This window comes from Bacillus rossius (assembly GCF_032445375.1).
Source record: "Bacillus rossius redtenbacheri isolate Brsri chromosome 4 unlocalized genomic scaffold, Brsri_v3 Brsri_v3_scf4_1, whole genome shotgun sequence".
Taxonomy (NCBI): Eukaryota; Metazoa; Arthropoda; class Insecta; order Phasmatodea; family Bacillidae; genus Bacillus; species Bacillus rossius.
The window spans coordinates 3,778,069-3,802,801 of NW_026962010.1; the positions used below are offsets into that span (position 1 = coordinate 3,778,069).

The 24,733-nt window shown below is 40.1% G+C and overlaps 1 protein-coding gene across 1 annotated transcript in view; it reads right to left on the reverse strand.

The window, feature by feature from the left end:
• Positions 1-223: 223 nt before the first annotated feature.
• Positions 224-24,733, reverse strand: part of LOC134541709 (uncharacterized) — a 95,605-nt gene continuing 71,095 nt past the window's right edge. Inside the window, exons 7-10 of the mRNA XM_063385355.1 lie at positions 20,629-20,884; positions 20,223-20,393; positions 19,617-20,089; positions 224-606 (exon numbers count right to left, since the gene is read on the reverse strand). Of these exons, the coding sequence (XP_063241425.1) occupies positions 313-606; positions 19,617-20,089; positions 20,223-20,393; positions 20,629-20,884 (1,194 nt within the window). The 3' untranslated portion in view covers positions 224-312. The remainder of the gene's footprint in view (positions 607-19,616; positions 20,090-20,222; positions 20,394-20,628; positions 20,885-24,733) is intronic.

A 24,733-nucleotide genomic window follows, 5' to 3' on the forward strand; every position in this document is an offset into this window, starting at 1 on the left:
TGCTATTTTAGCAGTTTTCGGTACTTAAATTTAAATATTGTAATGGTAGAAATTTTATTAATTTTTAATATGAAATTTGTTTCAGTGATTAATAAGAAATTAATTAATGAATTTGAGCTAGGGGGGGGGGGGAGGTTCGAAACCCTAATCCCCCCCCCCCCCTGGCTACGCCCCTGCTTACAGATATTATTTCCCTAGAAATGTAAAGGAAAGTGGTACTCACTCGTGAAAGGGCATTTAATAAGTATCATACGGACAGGGAGCGAAGCATGCAACAGTTTCCCGTGCACTGAGGTGTGTTGGGGCGACGGCCTAGCTGCGCCGGCTGCAGGAGGACACGGACGAGGGCGGCGAGCGCGGCCGGCCAGGCACGCGGAAGCTGCGGTACACGGCCCACGTGCACAGCACCAGCAGGGCGACGAGCCCCGTGCCCGCGCCGGCCAGCATGCCCACCGCCTCGTAGTAGCCGTGCCCGTCGAGCGCTCCCGGCCACACGTCGCCAGCCTCCTGCGAGCCGGCCGCGCAGCCGGCGCCCGGGGGCGGAGCGGGCACGCTCCAGTCGGAGGCCAGGCGGAGCTGCCGGCCGCCGTCCGTCATGTTCCCCACCTGCGGGCAGTCCCCCGGCACTCTCGGTCCAGCTCCGGACGGTTCAAGGGCGCCCATACCTATGGGTCCGTGGCTCCCCCTAACTTTCAGGCAAAGAAAAAAAAAATTTTCGTCCTTGAGCATTTTCGGCAAATTTTGAGTCCTTTAAGGCCATTTTTGGCCATTTTTTTTTTTTGTCATTTGTGATGGTTCCCCCCCCCCCCACCACTAATTTTCATATGGGCGCCCTCGGAACGGTTCATGCAGTGGGGGAAAATTGATTCAGGATTTCATGACGTTACACTTCTTCAGGCACGTCACGAACAAAACGAGTGCATTTTTACGATACGCACGCGCGCACCGCGCGACAAAACACTCGCAGGAAAATGGCGGACCCCATGTGTGTATGAACATGAATCCATAAATATATATGTAGTCACTTTCATAAAAAACTAGGGGACGTGCCAAACGTATTGTTGTGCCAAACGAAACTTTGTGGTAGTGAAACAACCCTGGAATATATTTAGTAAATTAAAATAGTCATAGTAAAGAGCAATTTCAAGTTTTAAAAAAACCCTAAGAATACTCGGCAGTAGAAAATTCTTTGCTTTTTTTTAATTACAGATTACTGGATTATACTAATTGTGCTTTAAACATATTGTTTATTCACATATATATGAATACATATTATTTGTTTATTGTATTGCTAAAATATTAAAATCATACCTTAGTTCATTTGATTATTTCATAATAGGTATGCGTATATCCTCTATTTTTACATGAAGTAATATTAAAATAATTACGTTTGTTAGAGAATTAATTTCCATGAATTCGCATAATTAACAAAAATATACAAATTTATAATAATACAGCTATCCTTTAATACTTAATAATTTATAGTAATCTAACATGTGTGTGGAAACTATATAAGTAGTATGAACTTTTTAACGAATTTTACAAATAGGCAGTATTTTAAAAAATTTTTGTTGAAAATCAGGTCCAAACCCAGGATTAGTATTTTTTAAAGTCTTGTTCACTTTTATCAAACCCATTTCATTATATACATAGTTTAAAATTTAGCTTGCGAATTTAATGATTCGATAGACAACGTAGCTGCTCTAGTAGCGAATTCTAGAGGCAGGTGCGGAACTACGTGCGAGACGCGTTCAGACATTTAGTGATTGATATTGAATACTGGTCTATTTAACTAAAAACATTTATTTATTGTGAATACTAGTCATAGAAATTGTGTTTATAAACTTTTTCAAGTACCATATAAGTGAGGTTATATCACATATGTACAATAAATTTGCATAATAAATGATAAATTATTATATTATTATTTAAAACATGATTAAAATTATTAAATTAGAATAAACATTCAGTATATTTACTTATTTTCATTACAAACTAAAATTTATCTTGATTATTTTACAAAATTAAATAAAATAATTTTTGAAAAATAGTTCAGTGTGTTAAATCCAAAAGAAGTATAACTTCTAAAGTGTGACCATAAGTACACACACCTTTTTTTTTTGGACATATGCCATTGCTGGTTAGACTGTATTGTGCCGTAAATTAGAGATTTAGGCACGTTTATTTAAAATTTTGTAATCTGAAATATTTTGGAAATATTATATTTTTTTTTCTCTCTCTCTCATCTTATTTTCTTTACGGCCAGGCCCTCAGCCTCTGTTCTCAGAGGCGAGCTGATTTTCTTTCCCAGCCTCATGCTAGGCTAGCATTCTGGCTAATATTTCTCCCGCCTCCAGGTACGTCGGAGCCGGTAACGTTATTTCTTCGCGGGTCACCTTTTGCTAAGAGCAGCTTGTGAAGCAGTGCTGAGCCCGGCTAACTCTGTCATGAATCGGTATAAGGTTCACTAGCAGCAAGACACGACAGGAGGATCCCGTGGGCCTTGTGTCCCACAGACCATGCGTTTTTTGAAGCCACCCCCCCGCCTGCTCACCCTCCCTCTCTTCTCAGAAGTGGCTAGGAGCGACGACCGCTCGAGTGCGTTAACCGAAGTCAAGGCCATCTCAGGCTTGACAGCCGCAGTTACGATTCTGCACCTTAACGACACCTAGCGACGGCTGTGGTAACTAATGCCACTTGTGAGGCGTCGGCAGCGCCGACACTACCGCGCTCGCGCGGAGGTAACGACAACCTCTCTTCCCTCCTTATGTCTCAGGCCGCTAGGTGGCACCACTGGTTACTCCATTACCCCCTAGCTTGACACTCTCGTCGGTCACAAGTCGATTTATTAGTACTTCCTCTCGCCACCAAAAGATAGCGCCTCAGTCGCGCAGTCTCTCCAGTAAGATCTAATTTTTTTTATGCCGGACACCTTCGGGTGGACTCGGCAATTTTCGGCTCAGAGCCTAACCCCCCTCCCATTCTCTAGAGACCCCGCGCTTATGATATTCTGGTGATATCCCGCTCTGAACTTCTTCGGTGCGCGCATCCTGACTGACTGGTACCGTTTGTATCTGCGATCTTCTGCGAATCATCGACATCGTATATTATGTAGTCTTCTCAGACTAGAGGGATGGAGTCCCTAGCTAAAATTATTAACCAGTCAGTAGTTTAGTTGAAAGTAGAGAAACTTAGTATTTTTATATAAATTATTTTTTTTTAATTAATCATGATGACTTCCGTGGCTACCGCGAATCGTGGTTCGAGTTTGCGGAGACGAGACGCCCTCTCCTGAGCGCCAGGACCAACACCCTGTTTTGGTAAGTCTTGACGTCATCCCCCCCCCCCCTTTTTAATTTCCCTCTATTGGCCTTTTGCGCCATTTAAGTATACTGTCTGGAAACGGGTCTAATTCTTTGGAATTTGGACTTTTGTTTCAGACAGGGTTCCAAGTTTGGGGCAACCAAAATCCTCTGCCAGAACCTCTGGAGTCGGTTCCTGCGCAGAATCCAACATCATTAGGCCTACTCCCTTGATCACCGTCTACCTACAGCCCCGGGTGATACCCGCATAATTCTATCTTTTTATTCACGAACCCAAGATTAGTGTAACCCAGTTAAGACAGCGGACAGTAAAAGGCAGTTCGAGGAGAAGAAATTTATATTATGTTTTGGAAGGACTATATGTACAATCTTTAAAGTTACCAATGTTAATTTCATTCTTGTTTTTAAATATTTTAATTTTTGTTATACATTAAGGGCCGGCCCTATCGTAAATAACGTTAAGGAATATCATATAATAAGTGTAATTGTGAGTTATGTAAATAAGATCACTTATCAATGAAAAACAGTCTTTACTAAGGAAAATTTAATCTATAAAAAAAAAGAACAATGATTAATAAAATAAGGAAGTCTATAGACGTAACAGTTGTTTTTATTTATTTAATATATAATAACGATCCTTTTACTCCCAAGTATTTGTAGGGAGTCCCTAAATTTTCTTTGTTTACTCCTAGTGTCGCCTGTGTTGTTGACTTTTATAGTTATTAATTGAGGGCCTCAGTAATCAAAGCTTCCAAATCTTTTAACCTTATTATTTAATTATTCTTTAAGACACTTGGGGTATTACAAAATGGTAGCAGAGCATGGTTACGTCTATAGGCATACCTAATTTGAAAGGTCATACCTAAAATTAAAATTAAAAAAAAAAAAATTGAATAAAAAAATTTTTTTATATATTTTTTGTCACTTAGAATCTTTTTGTAGTAAGTAATTTGTGAACTGTCCGCTGATACACGTAGTAGCTAAATTGACCCTTGAATTTTAAAATTATCATAAGTTTTGTGTGTTTACATTTGAGCGCGCACTGTGAGCAGCTGGCTGGCTGCCCACCCACGCGACTCAGCCCGCGCGCGTGGCTTATCAACAGAGACGTGTCCGCTGGACAAGATACTCCCCCCCCCCACACCACTAGTTAAAGGCGCTGCACGCCAAGGTCAGTCCTGCCGGCTGACGTGACGTTCCTTGTAGGTACCCTGTTGTGCAAGCTAACCTGACAGCTTGTTACACCCGTGTACACTGTTCATTTCCCGACGCGCGTAGTAATAATAATAATAAATTATGAAGGCACATACTTCCCACGCAATAAAGCAATTGTTTTAATCATAAGCTAGATTTAAGTGTATACCTAAGTTTAAAGTTTAGGAGATAATTTTAAGAGGGTAGTGTTTTGTTTTGTGTAATACTATGAATCCGGACAGGATGATTACTCCGGAGCTATAACTAGTAGATGAATTAAGTTACGAGTTGCAGTTGCGTAATTTACCAACTACTGGAAATGCGCAAGAGCTGCGAAAGAGGCTTCGAGCCGCAGTACGTGATAAGTTACCTACCTCAGTACATAATCTAAATTTAGAAATACTCGAGGAATTCAACATAGCTTGCTCCAAATTTTACGACATAGCTGCTTTCGTAAGTTATTCAGATGTGGAAGAGAATTTGCCCAATGTAAAGCGACACATTATGCGATTAGAGCATGTCACCAGACGACTGGAAAATCTTGTGGTACTTTCCGCAGATGTGCTCAATGGTGTTTATCGAACAGAGCTAGATCGTTGTCTGCAACAGACAAATGCCTTCCAAATTAAATTGAAAGCTAGGGCAGTCCAATTAGAAACTCAACAAGACCTCCGGGCCAACATTGCCCAGGCAGAAAACCTAGGAATGGAAACACTAGGAAATGTAGAGAGTGAGAATCCGGAATTTCCCCAGGAAATAAGGCAACCCGACACACAAGTATCTTTGTGTCAAACAAGGCAGGTTCCGCCCATTTCATCAACATCAACATCTCAATCACTTATCACAGTTTTAACCCCTCCCATCCCAGCAGCCACCACTCAGATTCCCTCAGGCATGCATGTTTCTACAGCTCCCATCACCAGTGTCACATTTTCCGGTAACTTGCCTGCAAATCCGCATCCTTTAACACAGCAAAATTTGTTTTTCCCATTCGCCACAAACCAGCCATATTTTAATCCATATTCCCAGTTTCATTCTTTATTGACATCCGGGCAAGGAACTCCAATCCCTACCATCCCCACCGCGCAAATTGCACATCCTTCACCCCCACCTCCGCCATCAACGCAGAATCAACCAGAAACAACATTACCAGTTACGCCAAGGGCGGCTGAGTATAGCTGTTATGGGAAAATTGCCCATCCAGTCGAGAGATTACTTGTTGGTTTTCCAGAAACAAGTGGTCTTGACCCAGATAAATTAATCGAATTCATAAGGCACTTACTTAAAATCAGACAGAAAGGGGGCATTCCTGACAAACAGTTGTTGGAGATAGTTTTTCCCTACACCCAACCACCACTGAGTGAAAGAACGAGTCAAGCAATAGAAAATAGTTACTCTTTTGACAAATACCACGAAGAAATTTTGAATTTTTTTATACCTGCCAGACTTTTGACAAATTACCGTTTGGAATGGTACAACAGGCTACAGCGAAGTAATGAAGCATTGCCGCACTATGTAGCATCAATCAGAGAAGCCGCGGCGGTTCTCAGATTGGGCGTATCAGAGAGCGAAATAGTTAGTTGCATAGTAGACGGACTAAATCAGGCAGAGCGCTCACGCGCTGTTTTCCAGGCTAGGCCACGGAGTTTTGTAGAACTAGATCAACTCTGTATACAGGCCATGAGTTACGAATATGCAGACACTCAGAGAAACAGGTCAGCGAAGTCCGTGGATAAGCATGATTCTCAGGCAGAAACTGCAAATAGTTTTCCATAGACGAAACAACAAAATAGCTACCCACAACAGAAAACAAACTACTACAGAAATAATAAGTATGGTTCAAACAAGAACATACAACAACAAACACCTTTCTGTAATTATTGCAAGCAAACAGGACATTACATTGAGCAATGTAACCACAAAAATTTCAAACCAAATTTCAACAAGGCAAAAAACGCGTAAGGCGGTGGCCAGGCAAATTTCTACCTGGTCCACCTAAAACTTCATCCGAGAGGAATTTTTCTGTTCATAATGTGCATACTAACGAATCACAAAAACAAGATGAAAATCAAAAAAGGCATAACACCGGAAAACAAAAACACAAGAAAAATAAACGAAAGAAATACACAGAAAAAGACAGAAAACACAAACAGAAGATTATAACACAGCAAATTAATCATAAAGAAAATTCTGAGAAATTCACAAGAATTTGCAAAACATGTGTTAGCCTGACTAACCAAGGAAAACGTAAGTGTCACAACATTTTCGGTCACGTCCGAACTGTATTACCATACACTAAAGCAATGTTTGGCAAAAATCAAATTATTGGTCTGATAGATACAGGAGCTACTCGTAGTTTTATTTCAGGCGATTTGTTTAGGGAATTACAGAAGAACAAGCAGGTTCTGAAAACAGAAGTCACGGATGTGCGCTGTTTTACTGCAGCGGACGAACCAATTAGTATATCCAAAGTGGCTATAGTGAAAATCAGGATAGAATTATTCACTTGGAATTTCCCTTTTCTTGTGGCAGAAAACTTAGCCACGCAGCTTATTCTAGGCTCCGACTTCATCGCAAAAACAGGTATTTTGATTGATCTACAAGCAGGAAGTTTTGTATTTAAATTTAATAAAAATCTTGTCATATCATTCGTGAAACCTGAAAATAAAAGGTCAGGACAAGTTACTAATGTTTCTACCAACACTGACGAGAGAAATTCTTTGTCCCTGGATCATCTCGAGCCCAGTAAACAAGTTGCTATTCGAGATTTGTGTAATGAATTTTCAGATGTGCTAACTAAGAAATTAGGTCGAACTAACCTAATTGAATATCAAATTGAATTGACTGATACCACGCCAGTCAAAATTCACCCTTATCAACTTTTAGGTCCTAAAATGGAAATTATGAGAAAACACGTACAGAAAATGTTAGATAATAAGGTAATAGAACCTTCTAATTCTCCTTTCAGTTCACCTGCATTTCTAGTACCCAAGGGCACGGAACAACGTTTCGTCACTGATTATCGAAAACTGAACAAACAGATTAAAATACCGCAAACACCCCTCCCAGATTTGAACTCAGCCTTTCATTGGTTTAGTAAGGCCAGGTATTTCAGTGTGTTCGATCTCAATTCGGCGTACCATCAGATCCCACTCACGCAAGACTCAAAACCTATTACCGCATTTTGCGTACCTTGGAATCTTTACCAGTATAATGTGGTACCTTTTGGCTTGGCCACAGGTGCTCAGGTACTCACACGACTTCTTGAACAAGTAGTAGGAGATTTTAAATTTAAATTTGTTTACAATTATTTAGATGATCTTGTAATTTATTCAGAAAGTTTTGAGGAACACATCCAGCATCTGACTCTTGTCCTTGAAAGACTGCGCAAGGCAGGCCTCACTGTAAATACAAAAAAGGTAAAATTTGCTGCTTCCGAAATATCTTTTCTTGGACATTTGGTATCACACAAAGGTGTTACAATTGATCCAGAACGAACACAAGCGATCAGGGAATTCAAACCACCTAAAGACACAAAAGGCATAGCTCGTTTTATTGGCATGGCTAATTTTTATGCCAAATACATACCAAATTTCGCCGAGCATGCGGCACCTTTGAATGCATTACGTAAGAAAAATACACAATATATTTGGGGTCCTGAACAAGACAAGGCATTTAATTTCTTGAAAGAAGCTATAGCGAATCCACCTGTTCTGCGCATGGCAGATTTTAGTAAACCCTTTATTTTACAAACAGACGCCTCAAGTGTTGCTATAGGGGCGGTATTGTCTCAGGAAATAGATGGTGCCAGGCAACCCATTGCCTTCGCCTCACGTACATTAACTTTTCAGGAAAGGAAAGCATCTTCAGTGTATGAGTTGGAATGTTTAGCAGTAGTTTTTGGTATTGATAAATTCCGACAGTTTCTGGAACATAGGGAATTTCTATTGGAAACTGATAATCAGGCACTCGCTTGGCTGTTAGCTCACCCTAAACAATTAGGAAAACTTGGAAGGTGGATCACCAAAATTTCTTCTCTCAAATTTAATATTCAACATATTCGCGGTACTCAAAACATTGTGGCTGACACACTTTCTCGAATGTTCGAGAACCCCTCCGAAACAATATCTCAGGAGGAACCTCAGATTTCGTGTCAGGCACTCCTAACCGATTTCCCCTTAGCTTTTCAGGACATACAAACACATCAACAAGCCGACCCATATTTGGCAAAAATAATTGAACAAGTTAAAGCGGGTACAGCTCCGAAATTTTATAAGTTAGCTAAAGGTCTCCTACAAAAACGTACACAACAGTCAAGGCACTTTAAAATTGTTCTTCCACAAAATCTGCGTGATATGATTTTCACATATTACCATAGTTCACCTCTCGGTGCCCATTTAGGTATTTATAAAACCATTCAAGGTATCCGACGCCATTTTATTTGGGAAGGAATGCACCGGGACATTACACAGCGAGTTAAGTTATGTAAGCTATGTGCACTAAGTAAACCTGCACAAAATACACAGTACGGTTTTCTTGCCTCAGAAGTAGCCGAAAGACCTATGCAAAAACTTTTTATTGATTTTGTAGGGCCATTTCCTCGATCCAAATCCGGACACTCTATGCTTCTTGTGGGCATAGATGCTTTTTCGAAATTTGTTTGGCTTATCCCACTCCGTAAGGCTACAGCTGACACCACTGTGCGTGCATTACAAAATCATATTTTTAAAACTTCAGGATTACCGAACATAATTGTATCCGACAACGGAACACAGTTTACATCCAGAACTTTCAAGAACATGTGTTTCTCGCATGGTATACAGCATGTGACGACATCGCCATACTACCCTAAACCCTCGCACGCGGAGAGATTTAATAGAAATCTTCGTTCGGCGCTCATAGCGTTCCACGCGAATGCGCAGGAAAAATGGGACAGTAATTTGGTGTGGTTACAGATGGCATTTAATTATGCCCGACATGAAGGACACAAATCCACCCCATTTGAGATTATGTTTACTTATAAGCCCAACACACCACTTTCCAATCTTTGGTCTCTCGAAGACCTACTGCCGGATGATCCCAAGGACATCACGGAGATTTGGAGAAAGGCGCGTAGGAATTTAAATTTGGCTCACCAAACAAGTCAGAGAAGGTACAATAAGTACCGCTCCCCTAACCCCTACAGGGTAGGTGACACGGTAATATGCAAAGCACACCCGCAGAGTAAGGCCATCGATAAGCGATCGGCCAAGTTATCGTATCGCTGGACTGGACCATTACAGATCCAACGATTTCTAACCCCAGTGACTGTGAGTCTAGCCGACCCCAGTTCCGGAGAGTATGTGACACGAGCGCACATCTCCCACCTTAAGAAAGCGCATCCGAATTTAAAATAGGAGCGATTACTTTCTCTAAGCCTTGGCATGCCCGATATATATATTTAAGACTCAATAAGGAGTTTAACTGAAGAATACAAAACCTAGGTAGTAACATTAAGTAACAATAAAAATCCATGGTACTAGTTTGTAAGAAAACTTAATATAAGGTGTTAGTTTAAGTGGCCACTTAAGTTAATAATTTTAATTAAGTTAATGAATTTAATCATGTTAGTCATTAAGAATGTGCACATTAGTTCATAAGAGTGTTTAATATTTTTTTTTGTGTTTTAGCATGTAAGTAGTAGGATACAGGCGAACCTGGTAACTCGTCCTACTGAAGTTTTTGGTTTTTGTTTTTGCTTTCCCCTAAGCTCCGCTTTAACGCGGGGGAGTATGTGCCGTAAATTAGAGATTTAGGCACGTTTATTTAAAATTTTGTAATCTGAAATATTTTGGAAATATTATATTTTTTTTCTCTCTCTCTCATCTTATTTTCTTTACGGCCAGGCCCTCAGCCTCTGTTCTCAGAGGCGAGCTGATTTTCTTTCCCAGCCTCATGCTAGGCTAGCATTCTGGCTAATATTTCTCCCGCCTCCAGGTACGTCGGAGCCGGTAACGTTATTTCTTCGCGGGTCACCTTTTGCTAAGAGCAGCTTGTGAAGCAGTGCTGAGCCCGGCTAACTCTGTCATGAATCGGTATAAGGTTCACTAGCAGCAAGACACGACAGGAGGATCCCGTGGGCCTTGTGTCCCACAGACCATGCGTTTTTTGAAGCCACCCCCCCGCCTGCTCACCCTCCCTCTCTTCTCAGAAGTGGCTAGGAGCGACGACCGCTCGAGTGCGTTAACCGAAGTCAAGGCCATCTCAGGCTTGACAGCCGCAGTTACGATTCTGCACCTTAACGACACCTAGCGACGGCTGTGGTAACTAATGCCACTTGTGAGGCGTCGGCAGCGCCGACACTACCGCGCTCGCGCGGAGGTAACGACAACCTCTCTTCCCTCCTTATGTCTCAGGCCGCTAGGTGGCACCACTGGTTACTCCATTACCCCCTAGCTTGACACTCTCGTCGGTCACAAGTCGATTTATTAGTACTTCCTCTCGCCACCAAAAGATAGCGCCTCAGTCGCGCAGTCTCTCCAGTAAGATCTAATTTTTTTTATGCCGGACACCTTCGGGTGGACTCGGCAATTTTCGGCTCAGAGCCTAACCCCCCTCCCATTCTCTAGAGACCCCGCGCTTATGATATTCTGGTGATATCCCGCTCTGAACTTCTTCGGTGCGCGCCTCCTGACTGACTGGTACCGTTTGTATCTGCGATCTTCTGCGAATCATCGACATCGTATATTATGTAGTCTTCTCAGACTAGAGGGATGGAGTCCCTAGCTAAAATTATTAACCAGTCAGTAGTTTAGTTGAAAGTAGAGAAACTTAGTATTTTTATATAAATTATTTTTTTTTAATTAATCATGATGACTTCCGTGGCTACCGCGAATCGTGGTTCGAGTTTGCGGAGACGAGACGCCCTCTCCTGAGCGCCAGGACCAACACCCTGTTTTGGTAAGTCTTGACGTCATCCCCCCCCCCTTTTAATTTCCCTCTATTGGCCTTTTGCGCCATTTAAGTATACTGTCTTGGAACGGGTCTAATTCTTTGGAATTTGGACTTTTGTTTCAGACAGGGTTCCAAGTTTGGGGCAACCAAAATCCTCTGCCAGAACCTCTGGAGTCGGTTCCTGCGCAGAATCCAACATCATTAGGCCTACTCCCTTGATCACCGTCTACCTAAAGCCCCGGGTGATACCCGCATAATTCTATCTTTTTATTCACGAACCCAAGATTAGTGTAACCCAGTTAAGACAGCGGACAGTAAAAGGCAGTTCGAGGAGAAGAAATTTATATTATGTTTTGGAAGGACTATATGTACAATCTTTAAAGTTACCAATGTTAATTTCATTCTTGTTTTTAAATATTTTAATTTTTGTTATACATTAAGGGCCGGCCCTATCGTAAATAACGTTAAGGAATATCATATAATAAGTGTAATTGTGAGTTATGTAAATAAGATCACTTATCAATGAAAAACAGTCTTTACTAAGGAAAATTTAATCTATAAAAAAAAAGAACAATGATTAATAAAATAAGGAAGTCTATAGACGTAACAGTTGTTTTTATTTATTTAATATATAATAACGATCCTTTTACTCCCAAGTATTTGTAGGGAGTCCCTAAATTTTCTTTGTTTACTCCTAGTGTCGCCTGTGTTGTTGACTTTTGTAGTTATTAATTGAGGGCCTCAGTAATCAAAGCTTCCAAATCTTTTAACCTTATTATTTAATTATTCTTTAAGACACTTGGGGTATTACAGTATATCACATTGCTGGGTTCACCTGTGCATCTCTGTTTAGTATCACTGATGGGTTTGTCTGTTCTTGTGATGTCCAAGGTCTTTTTTTGTCTTGCTTTACTGTTCTTGTTGCAGTTGTCTCGTCGTCAACCCACTGAGTTCATCTGTGCAATAATCATTTTCTGACTAATTCTTTCCATTGAATTTTCTGTGTTGCCTATATTTTTAACTTTTGACTTCAGCTGATCATGGCTTGTTTTCTATGTGTTTGCACATTCATATTTTTTGGTCATTATTGAGGTTTTTTATGACAAACAGTTTAAACAGCAATGCGTATGTCCAAAAAAATTTCAACAAATCCAGAATTGTTACTTAGTGTCATTGTATTTTGAATTATACAGAACACTTCCAACCTCCTCACTATGTCACTTGTTACTTAACATTTGTGCTAATAATTAAGTAATTACTCAATTTTCCATGCTGAACATGTTACCTTACATATCAATTGTTCTTCGCCACCTCTCTTCCCCCCCCCCCAAAATAAAACCAATACCTGTCTCTACCCTCCACATGTTAAGCTGGCTGCTTACTGTTATTGTGCACACACACACAATTCTGGGTTTTATAGCATCTCACTCTAAACCAACCACCAACTGAAGGTTCTGTCTTGTGCAACAGCCTTAGTGCACCTAGCCCTAGATCTTCATGAAGCAACATTTAGTAAATGGGACTTTGAAACCTAAATTGTTGTATGACTCAGCTGTTGAGACATAGAAAATGAACAGTGAACTATTAACAATGAACTACAACAGTAGTAGAAACGACAAGGAAACAATCAATTGGGATCAGATCTTTTAATTCACCAAGACTCATTTTTTGTCTGTCACTACTATTTAGTGCAGTTGTATATTTAATGCCATTCATGGAAACCAAAAGATATGAATAATCTGAGGAAAGAAACAATTTATAAGAAATGATCAGCATGTTCTGCAATCAGCAGTGTAAAAAACATGTAGCCTAAGCGAGTCTTTTAGTACTTGGCAGAGATGTGTAACATCTGACCTCAGTAACGAGCAAATTCATAAGATCTCATGTTTCAAATACATTAATAATATGAAGCCGACACAATAATAATGTAGAATCCTTTGAAATAATGCCTAGCGTGATAAATCTGTACACAAATAGTGTATCAAATACATTTCTTGACGCTGATCACACGTTTCGGCAACCACCACTAGAATTAGTTGCAGGAGCAGCTACGTCAACTATTCAATTATTTCATTAGCAGACCAAAATTTTAAACAAAACGGCTCCAATAAAAGAGAAAAAGACTTAAAAAAAAACAACTAAATCCCTGCTTTGGACCTGATTTTGAACAAGGAATTTTATTAAAATACTGCCCATTTTGTTGAATTTATTAAACAGTTGATACTATAAAGTTTGAGAGCTTATATGATACGCATCAATATGGACTGCATAGTAACTATTTTTTTTATTTACAGTGTTTATAAAAGGGTAACTGCTACAGTCACATTATGACACATGAAATTTGTTATTTCTACTTAATCCTGTGGGATAATGTAATATATTGTGTAATGTTCTTCAGTATTATCCAAATTTTTTAAACCCACACGTAAACTGTTTGCTGTGCCTAACCTTTTTTTATATATTAGCACAAACTTGTTGCTAGAAATTATACACACATCTGTTGTTTTACCAGGGAATTCAACTTGAGACCCAAAAACAACACTTTATCAAACTTGAAAACCGAGGCCAGCTATAAAAATCAGAATCATATTTTTATTTTAATTTTAAGTTGTCGGTGTGCTATATTTATTAATTTAACATCTTTATTGGGCCTTTATTTATGAGGCAATTTTGTAGAACCCTGGAACTTTCCTTTCTTTCAGGGCTGGCTATTTACCAATTTTTTTATTTATAACGCAAATTCAACCTGCATTGACCATAGCTCATAATCAATGGAATGACTCGCTACCAATAGTGACAGATCGCTATAAATAGTTTCTACTATGAAATAAATATTGGTGTTTAGAATTTTTTTTTTCCAGAATGTCTGTGACTTAACTAATACTTTCAAATGACACTGTTTTATGGTCTTAAGAAGAAAAAAAAGTAGATTGAATGAAAAAAATTAAAACTTATTATAATTTATGATACAATATAAAATTAGACTTTTAATGTTTACAAGCCAGGCAGTATGAGTCTGGCAACAGCGTTTTAAAATTACTCTGAACTGCAATATAAGCATGAGACACTGCATACTACTATCAATATAATATCAGGCTATTATGTACAAGGCCATGTCGAGAGCCACGTGGAGGGAGAAACATGGCGAAGAGCTCTGCCTCTCCTCTTTTCAACATAATTCACGTGAATCATTCACACTATGTTTTCAACTTATCAGAACTGAGCACTTGCACCCTCTCCCTTTGAAATAAAATGCAAAATTCTGCACAGTTGCCGATGAAGGATGAAAGCGGGCAAGGGAATGAACATGCTTTCTTCAAGCGACAGTGAAGCTGTCATTGCTGACCACTGGTAGGGTACACAAATATTGAGGATATTGTATCTCTTCATTGAAAACTCATTGTTTACACGTTACGAGATGTTCATTATTTTAGTGTACAAAAAAATATTGGTTGTTTAATTCGGTTGAAATAATAAAAAATAAACTTATAAGTGACAGGTACAATTTTTGAATGTTATGATAATGTATTTCCAAGAAAGCAAACAGTTTTGTTTTTATACCCAATTTGAAAACAAAGAATTTATATAGTTTTGTTTACCTTCCTGGCCAACTAAGGTTGTACCAGTTACATAGTGTGAATGTCCCAACTGTAGAAAGAAGGAAAATGAGCATCGGTGAGAGTGGATTGCTTGTAAACCCAGTTTGAGACACAACGTAAACCACATGGTGCTCCTCTACAGAGCTCACTCTGGCATAACTCTAAACACAGCAAGTTTTGAAAGAGAGAAAAAAAAGTCCATGGATCACACTCAACCACACACATCCAAAAACTTTCCAGGTGATCCGCAGTCCACTCTAATTTCGGAGGCTAAACTGTTATGTTGCAAGGTGGATAAAAACTTGGTACTTTTATTTGATGTTATAAAGTAGTGTCCATTATTTTAATGCAATTAAAATAATTAAAAAAAAAAAAACTTTATATGATAATATTTAAAATTTCATGGTAAATTGTTAAAAATAGCCTAATTTTTTTTGTGGCAAAGATTGGCGATGGGAAAGGGGGTAGGGGGAGAATCTCTGCCCCTCCTTGCATCCGCTCCTGCTGTGGAATACTTCGGCACTGACATACACGAGGAGGAGGGTTACGGAAGGGGAGATATATACCTTCCTGAAATATTAAACAATTTAACATTCCCACCAACAAAAGGAAAGAAAATGAAAGGGAAACAGCGGGAAAAGCCGTGCTGCTAGGCCTGTAGCGTTCATCGTGGAGTTATACATGTGTGCTCGTGCTCATATGGTTCTGTGAAATTAGCTACAGTAAACTCCCTATTATCCGCGGGCGGATGATTCGCTGTGTGGATTATCCGCACATGCTACGAAAAAATACAGCACATATGTAAATCTGTATTTTATTACAAATGAGCAAATTTGATCTCTACTGACGAGTGTATTGTATGCAGTATACAGTAAAATGCCATAGGCCTTCTCGAAACTCACATAGTAGGCTGGCATGCGTTGCTATTTTTGTCTCTGTCGCAGTTTGTTTTTAGTTGTATGGTTGAACACTTTTATTTTTACATTACTGAAATGTATAGTATGTTAATTATTCAGTAAAATACTAATATTTTATTATCATTTAAAAATTTTTTTTACTGTTAATTGTAACTTTTACTGTACATAAATTTTTAGATTTTTAAGTTGTAATTAATGTTTCCTTATTTGTTTCCCATTTTCGGCTCTTTTGCGGACTATCCGCGATTTTCACTATCCGCGGTGGCCCTGCCACTTAATTTCGCGGATAATCGGGAGTGAACTGTATATTTGGTAGGTTCTTTGAATGATTTTTGCAGTGGATAAGTTTGATTTTAAAATCATCCATGCACCTATACCATTGCTGGTTTTCACTGTCATAGAGAAACTACAAGAATGAACAAAATAAAAAGAATTCCATGGAGAAATTCTGTTTCATTGCTGGTTTCACCTGTGCATCATTGTGTTCTCTGTGTGCTTTCTGTTTATTTGTGAATTGATCTTTCGTGTTCATTCTTGTGGTTTCTCTATGACATACAATGAAAATCAGCAATGGCCTATGCCTATAAAAATGTTTCAAATAATTACATTTGTGTAATGTCGCTCATGCTTTGAATGATGCAGTTCAGAGTAAATGGCAAACACCTTTGCCAAATTGGTCAACATTTAAAAGTCCTATTTTTAGTCGATCATTAATTATAAAATGTTTTAATAAGCTTTTAAAATCCATTATTTGTCAAAATTTCTAAGACCATTAAATAGTTTCTTCTAGAAGTACAGTATGTCCATAAAAGAATTTCTCAGTAATAAAATTTATTAGTATCAACTGTAAGCATTTTAAAGTGTTGGTTCAAGGTCAGAATTGAAGAGTAACTCAAACAGTTTCAGATAAGCACATGCACGAACATAGCTTTGTTGTTTTCTTGCTTGCAGCGTGACAGAATGGGTGGACATGTAAACTTTATTTGACAGCAGGATGATGCCCCTCCCCATTGGAACCCCTTTGTGCGAGAGTGGCAGAACGGCCAAGTCCCCAACTATTGGATTGGTTGTAATGGTCGTGATGACAGAACTCTTAATCGCTGGCCTCCACTTTCACCTGACATAACGCCATGTAATTTTCTTTTTCTTTGGGGGCTTTATGAAATATTTTGCCTATGTTCCACCATGGTACCTAATGATTTTCCAGAGTTTAGACACAAATTGAACAGGCTATTGCTTCCGTTACCCTGGGTGTGTTAACCAAAGTGTGTAAAGAATTAGACTTTTGTTTGTATGTGTGCCGCGTAACTAAAGGTGCACATAGTGAACATTAGGAAAAAAAACTAGGTTAGTTACCTTCAATTTGATGTGTGATTGGTTGTAAATAGTGTAAATTAAACTGTTATAATATACCATTGAAACAATACATTCTTTTATGTACATATGTATTAGTACAGTTATACACATTTTGAAAGAAATATTATGTATCAATTCTAAACACCCTAAACACCAATATTTACTTCACAGGAGAAACTATTTATAACAGTTGATCACTATCAATAGCGAGGGTTTCCATTAATTATAAGCCATGGTAAAATAAATCTAAAATTATTAAAATTTAATTATTTAAATATATTTTATGACAAAAAAAGTTTTAACCAAGCATCTTTTAGTTACGTTGTCTTATGTATAAGTATTGAATAATACAAAATTATGGTCTTGATGAAATACAACAAGAAAATGTATTTCCGCAATTCTCATTAGCAAAACAACTTTCTAAAGTATGAATATTTCAAATAATTTTCCAAACATAATAATGTTTAGTTTAAACCATCTGGAAAAAGAGCACAACGATACAAGGACGGATTTAAAGGCGGGTTTACGATTGAAAATTAAGAATTAGCTGTGTACTTAACATATTATGTATACTAGTGGAATGGTTTATGATTGTCGTGTAGGAATTATGATGGGTCAAGTGCAAATTATATGTTGATGAATTAAGGAAAGCACCAATAAGAGCACAACAGAATGTGTTGGTGCGAAATAATGTTTCGTTGGGAATGCAAGTTTATGATGTAGTACAAAAGGAGTAGGAAATACAGAATTACTAGGTAGCATAATTTTAAGAAATGATAAAATACTTAGAAGAACATTGCATAAGTTTAAAAAAAGCTCAGGTTGAAATATTTATTTTGTTTTAAGATTTCGGAAACTGATAAATTTGATGTGTTTCTGGTTAGTTTTGGTTATTACTCGAGTATAAAAATGTGTTTACAATTAATGAATATATACTGTAAAGACCATTAAGTACCTATATGTTGGCTTGGAATACCTACATCATATTAGCATAACATGAAATAGTATTTATAATATATATTTAAGTTAAATATCCTCGATTCCGGCTTTTGTACTTATATTAGAGTACGAGCTGAAATTTTGCAATATTCAGGTTCAATTGTGTCTTGGTATTTCAAATAGGTACATAACCAAATACACCGTGGATAAAGATGGTACGTTAAACAAATTATTAATCGGTAAAGATTACAAAAGACGACTTGACTAAAATAACGTGGCTGCTTTCTCACCCGTTTTCACTGGCTAAGTCAGTCATAAACTGGATGCTACGTAACCACGCGCACGTCGGCGTACAGGTTAAGTTTGTTAATGCTCTAGGACAGCGGTTCCCAACCATCGAATAAATCATCAGAAAAAAAAAAGAAGAAAAAAATGGGTGCGTGTAGTTAGGTACGCGCGTGAGAAGTTATACTTCTTTGACATCATTAAAAAATAGTTTTAAATTGCATGCAAATAATTCTCCATGGTAGCGTTAAACGTTTAACGCAACCTTGTTGGAAGTCGCATTAGAATTATAACTTCAAAATCGAATTGTGTGCAAACACATCCATTGTATTGTGTCCTTCCTGACATGCTGTTAGTGCTTCGCCCGCTGTTCAACATCTTCCTTGATCCTTGTGTCCTTCCACTCACGAACCCGATATCAACACACTCAACAGAACGACCTCACAAACGCCATCTTGCCGACCCCCGCAATGGCCACCAACCTCTCCACTACACACGTCCTACATGACATGTATTGTTAAATAAATAACTGATTTGCTACAAAGTGCTTATATTTTGTCAACCATTTTCAAATGAGAACACAAATTGTTTATCAATAATCAATCGGTATTTAAGAAAAAGTATATATATATTTTAAACAAATGGCCGCCATATTCTTACGTGAACAAACTGGCCACAGTGCTCAGAGCTTATGCTCCATCTGTAACTTTCTCTAATCTCTGATAAGGAAGGGATACGATACAAATAAGGTGTTTTACTCCAGCATGGACCGATAGACAGTGGAGGTGTGTGGAGGTATTGCTATAAGGAAAGGTGGGTCGCCGGCTGTGGGGCAGGAGCTGGGGAGGGTTCGCGCACTCACCCAGGTCCAGGAGGGGTCGCCGCGCGCCGCCAGGTAGACGCGGTGTCGCGAGGGCAGGTCGGCGGCTGTAGGGGAATAGGGAGGGAGGGAGGGTTCGCGCACTCACCCAGGTCCAGGAGGGGTCTCCGCGCGCCGCCAGGTAGACGCGGTGCCGCGAGGGCAGGTCGGCGGCTGTAGGGCAGGAGGGAGGGAGGGTTCGCGCACTCACCCAGGTCCAGGAGGGGTCGCCGCGCGCCGCCAGGTAGACGCGGTGCCGCGAGGGCAGGTCGGCGGCTGTAGGGCAGGAGGGAGGGAGGGTTCGCGCACTCACCCAGGTCCAGGAGGGGTCGCCGCGCTCCGCCAGGTAGACGCGGTGCCGCGAGGGCAGGTCGGCGGCTGTAGGGCAGGAGGGAGGGAGGGTTCGCGCACTCACCCAGGTCCAGGAGGGGTCGCCGCGCGCCGCCAGGTAGACGCGGTGCCGCGAGGGCAGGTCGGCGGCTGTAGGGCAGGAGGGAGGGAGGGTTCGCGCACTCACCCAGGTCCAGGAGGGGTCGCCGCGCGCCGCCAGGTAGACGCGGTGCCGCGAGGGCAGGTCGGCGGCTGTAGGGCAGGAGGGAGGGAGGGTTCGCGCACTCACCCAGGTCCAGGAGGGGTCGCCGCGCGCCGCCAGGTAGACGCGGTGTCGCGGGGGCAGGTCGGCGGCTGTAGGGCAGGAGGGAGGGAGGGTCGCGCACTCACCCAGGTCCAGGAGGGGTCGCCGCGCGCCGCCAGGTAGACGCGGTGTCGCGGGGGCAGGTCGGCGGCTGTAGGGCAGGAGGGAGGGAGGGTCGCGCACTCACCCAGGTCCAGGAGGGGTCGCCGCGCGCCGCCAGGTAGACGCGGTGTCGCGGGGGCAGGTCGCCGGCTGTGGGGCAGGAGCTGGGGAGGGTTCGCGCACTCACCCAGGTCCAGGAGGGGTCGCCGCGCGCCGCCAGGTAGACGCGGTGTCGCGGGGGCAGGTCGGCGGCTGTAGGGCAGGAGGGAGGGAGGGTCGCGCACTCACCCAGGTCCAGGAGGGGTCGCCGCGCGCCGCCAGGTAGACGCGGTGTCGCGGGGGCAGGTCGGCGGCTGTAGGGCAGGAGGGAGGGAGGGTCGCGCACTCACCTAGGTCCAGGAGGGGTCGCCGCGCGCCGCCAGGTAGACGCGGTGCCGCGAGGGCAGGTCGGCGGCTGTAGGGCAGGAGGGAGGGAGGGTTCGCGCACTCACCCAGGTCCAGGAGGGGTCGCCGCGCGCCGCCAGGTAGACGCGGTGCCGCGAGGGCAGGTCGGCGGCGAAGCGGGCCTCCGCCAGGGACACGGCGTCGGGCGGCGCGCGGCTCGCGGCCACCAGGGCGTGCCAGCGCGCGGCGTCCAGGCAGGGCCGGCGGCGGCAGTCGGCGTCCCTCAGGGCGGCGGCGTACAGGCGCACGGCGTCCGCCAGCGGCGCCGCGCTCACGTCTTCAGCGGCGGCGGCGCCTTCCTGCCGGGCCGAGACACCGCTGCGGTCTGGCCGACCAACAATCGGGGGCAGCCTTCTTTTCACAGGCGAGACGGCCAAAACCCCCCCAAGTTCCCCGAAGTTCATGGCTTTTTATTGACGTGACAACGTCTAACAATTCGACGTACGCCGGCTGCACGCACGGAAAAAGTGTCCCGTTACGCGCATTGTCCCGTTACGCTCGATTGGAACAACCATCGATTCCACTTTATTTTCGAGGCACATTAAACATTGTAACACTCCCATTCGTTTCCTACTTTTTTCCTATCATCGTCCTATCCTTAACAGAATAACACAGATTGGAAGAAGTTAAATAGCAGACATGTATAAAAGTTATAGTTAAAAAAATCTCTCCGTTAAAGTAATAAACATATTTGAATTAATGAGTGCAAATAAAAGTAAATTCATCAATTAAATTGTAGATTTCATTTCACTCCTTTGTAGCAATACAAAATAGTGATTATTCAATAAAAATGATTCAATTTTATTGATAAAAGTATGCAATCATTTCATCAATGTTTTGTTATGACGTTGTCACGTTAAACTATCGTCCGTAAACCGACTTTACAGACAACCAATTTTTCCGTATCTTTAATGTAGCTATCCTAACCAAATCAACCATCCACAATGTTTTAAAGTATTTATAAAGTAGCTAACCTAACCTTTTTGACCATTAGTATCCTTTCATTAACACCGCCATATTTATTTACAATGAACAAAAAAAAAAAAAAAACCCCGAAGATGCACGATCGGGCGTTTGGCTCTCTCGTCTGTGAAAAGTGGATTCCCACGAAGAATCAGCCTCAAAATAAACAAACCGTTCTTCGTAATTTCAAACAACAGAATCCTCCGCAGATTCCAAACCGTATTTCTATTTCTGAGTTGTATGTTACGTCATAAACGAAGATACACACACACACGTGGACAAAAGCAGTGCGTAAATTGTAAGGCGAAAATTTTTAAACGGCGTGGATGACTGGAGGGTTTTGGGTGGTAGGTGTGGTATAAAATGGGGGATTCTGAAATTTTGAAAAGTAATAGCTCCTTAGGCTATTTTAACACATTCCTGACATCTTGAAAAGTATTTTTTTCCCTTCATATCTCCAGTTATTTTTAGTAATTAGGGCCATTGGAAAAGTTAAGGGGGGGGGGGGAAGTAGGATGGAGGAACGATTGCCACTGACGGGAGGAAAGTAGTTTTGTCGGGCCCATTATTTCATGTAAAGCATGTCAAACCCCGAAAGTAAAAAAAAAAAACAAGTGTGTATTTAAATATAAACTTGATCTGTGGGTATCACATAACTTTTAAGGTTTCTTATGAATTCTATTAACAATAGATTTGCAGTTTTCGTCATATCAGTGTAAATAAAAGTGTATATATATCTATGAACTCACCGGGGCCCTGGTGATTTTCGCTCCTCCCTCCCCCGTTTCATCATTCGCGTCGCGTCGGCCGTGCTTCCAACCAAAGAAAATAATTTAGTCGAATGACCACCAATTGGAAGCATGAAATTTTGTTCTTGAAGGGGAGGGGGAGGCATAGGGAATACAGGAATTTATCTCAGGAAGTGATTTGTAAATTTTTTTTTTATCTAAAACCTTTGGCTGTGATGCAACGAACTATTTCCGTAAAAACAGGGGTTGAATTTAAAAAAAAAAATTAAATTTTATTAGAATCGAATACGTTTCAATTTATTTTAAACCATCTTAATATTACGTATATTAAACCTTGGTCCAACGAAACCGTTTGTACTACCAAATATTCGTGAAAGTATTGAAAAATAGTTATTGAATGTAAAAAGAAAAGATTGTATAAACTACCTTTAGAGGCATAATATGAAATTCCTTGTAATGTATTTAATGCTGGATGCATTGAGTTAAAAACTTTCAAAATATTTTCGCTGCATGGAATATAAGAAAATGTTTAATTTATCATTTTGGAATATTGGAGAACATATAAGATATTATGTGTATTTAGTTCTTAAAATGTTTTAGATGTTTATAGAAGTTTCAAAAACATTTCCAGAAGAAATTGGTACTTCAAAATCTACATACCCCTGTATGTTGTGCTGAAAGGGATTTATTTTACCATGGATGTAAAATCCAACACATTTTTAATAACTAACATCAATATTGAATTTAAATTTATCTTGTCAATACTGATGGATCCTTAACGCTTTTTTTTTTAAATCAATATTTACCCCTGTTACAAGGTTAATGGAATCCATGTAGTAGTTTTACAGTGATGCTGAAACAACAACCAGACAAACAAATATTCTAAAAATTATATTTTTAAGTTTCAATTAATATTAGTAGCCATTTTCAATAGTTTTTCTTCAAATTTTCATCCAATGTACAGTCTTTTTACTCTGAACAGTTTTATTATTAGGAGTATTAAATAAGTCTTGGAAGAGTTGAATGATACGTGACATCGACTTATATTTTTGTGTGTTTCAGTACAAGGCTATTAGATAGTGACTCCAAATCAAAATATTAAGTTATGTATTGAAATTTATATTTTAGTTGAACTTGATTTATATGACAATATTTAATGAAACACAAATTCTCAAAGAATGTAGCGCTTATGTTGAGTATTATTTTCCTAACTTAACGACGCACAGAAGCGTGTATCAGGAATAATTTTTAACGCATTTATATTTAAATTTAAGCAGAAATACTATTTTTTTCAAATATGTTTTCACAAATAGATATTACGCTCTATTATCTATAAGCGTAAGCTTATTTGGCGTTAAGCAATGGCATTTCTTACATCCTCGTTTAAATAAAACTTTATTGTCTTTCCGGAGGTAGTGTGTTATCAGTTCGGTCGCATACGCCGTATTAACGCCGTATCAGGTTATCGCATTAAACTCCAGTCACTGGACGAGAAGCGAGAGGAAACAATTTGTCATCATTATTCCTGATGGAAATGCGCAGAGACGAAGGTTAAAAACTCGTCAATGTAAATAGACCCTCCGGGAGGCAGCCTCTAACACAGTCGAAGGAAAACCAGAGACAAGGACTCGATGATGAAGGAATCATGAAAAGAGGGAAAGGAAAATGCCGAGCCATTTATCAAGTCAGGTTTCGCAGTCAGAGACTATTTTGAGAAAACACTGTCTAATAGTGCCAACGTCTGCAGTGAAAGAACGGGTTTAGTTTTCACTTCAAAATGCTTAGTGACTGTTTGCTCTACCAAACATTTTTTTTTCTGTGTTCATAAAGAAATTTATTAGGAACATAAAAAAATGTTAAGGTTGCTTACAAAGCGCTTTGTGGACACTAAAAAAAATTGGTTGTCTGAAAAGTTGGTTTACGGACGATAGTTTAACGTAACAATGTCATAACAAAACAGTGATGAAATACTTTTGCATACTTGCATACTTTTATGAATAAAATTGAATAATTTTTATTGAATTATCACTATTTTGTATGGATACAAAGAAAGAGTGAAATAAAATTTACAATTTAATTGATAAATTTACTTTTATTTGCACTCATTAATTCAAATATGTTTATTACTTTAACGAAGAGATTATTTTAACTATAACTTTTATACATGTTTGCTATTTATCTTCTTCCAATATATGTTATTCTGTTAAGGATAGAACGATGATAGGAAAAGTAGTATAAAGGTTGAACTTGTTAATTTCATATAACAAGATGGATGAACAAAATTAATGTAGCATATTTTATAATTTCACTTCAGTACACATTTTATTTCTCTATGAACCATAAATCAGTAATTTGTATTTATATCTTTGAATGTAAAACTTCTTTGCTCAAGTAATGATATATTTTGTTGAACGAATAAGAATGGTATTTTCACAG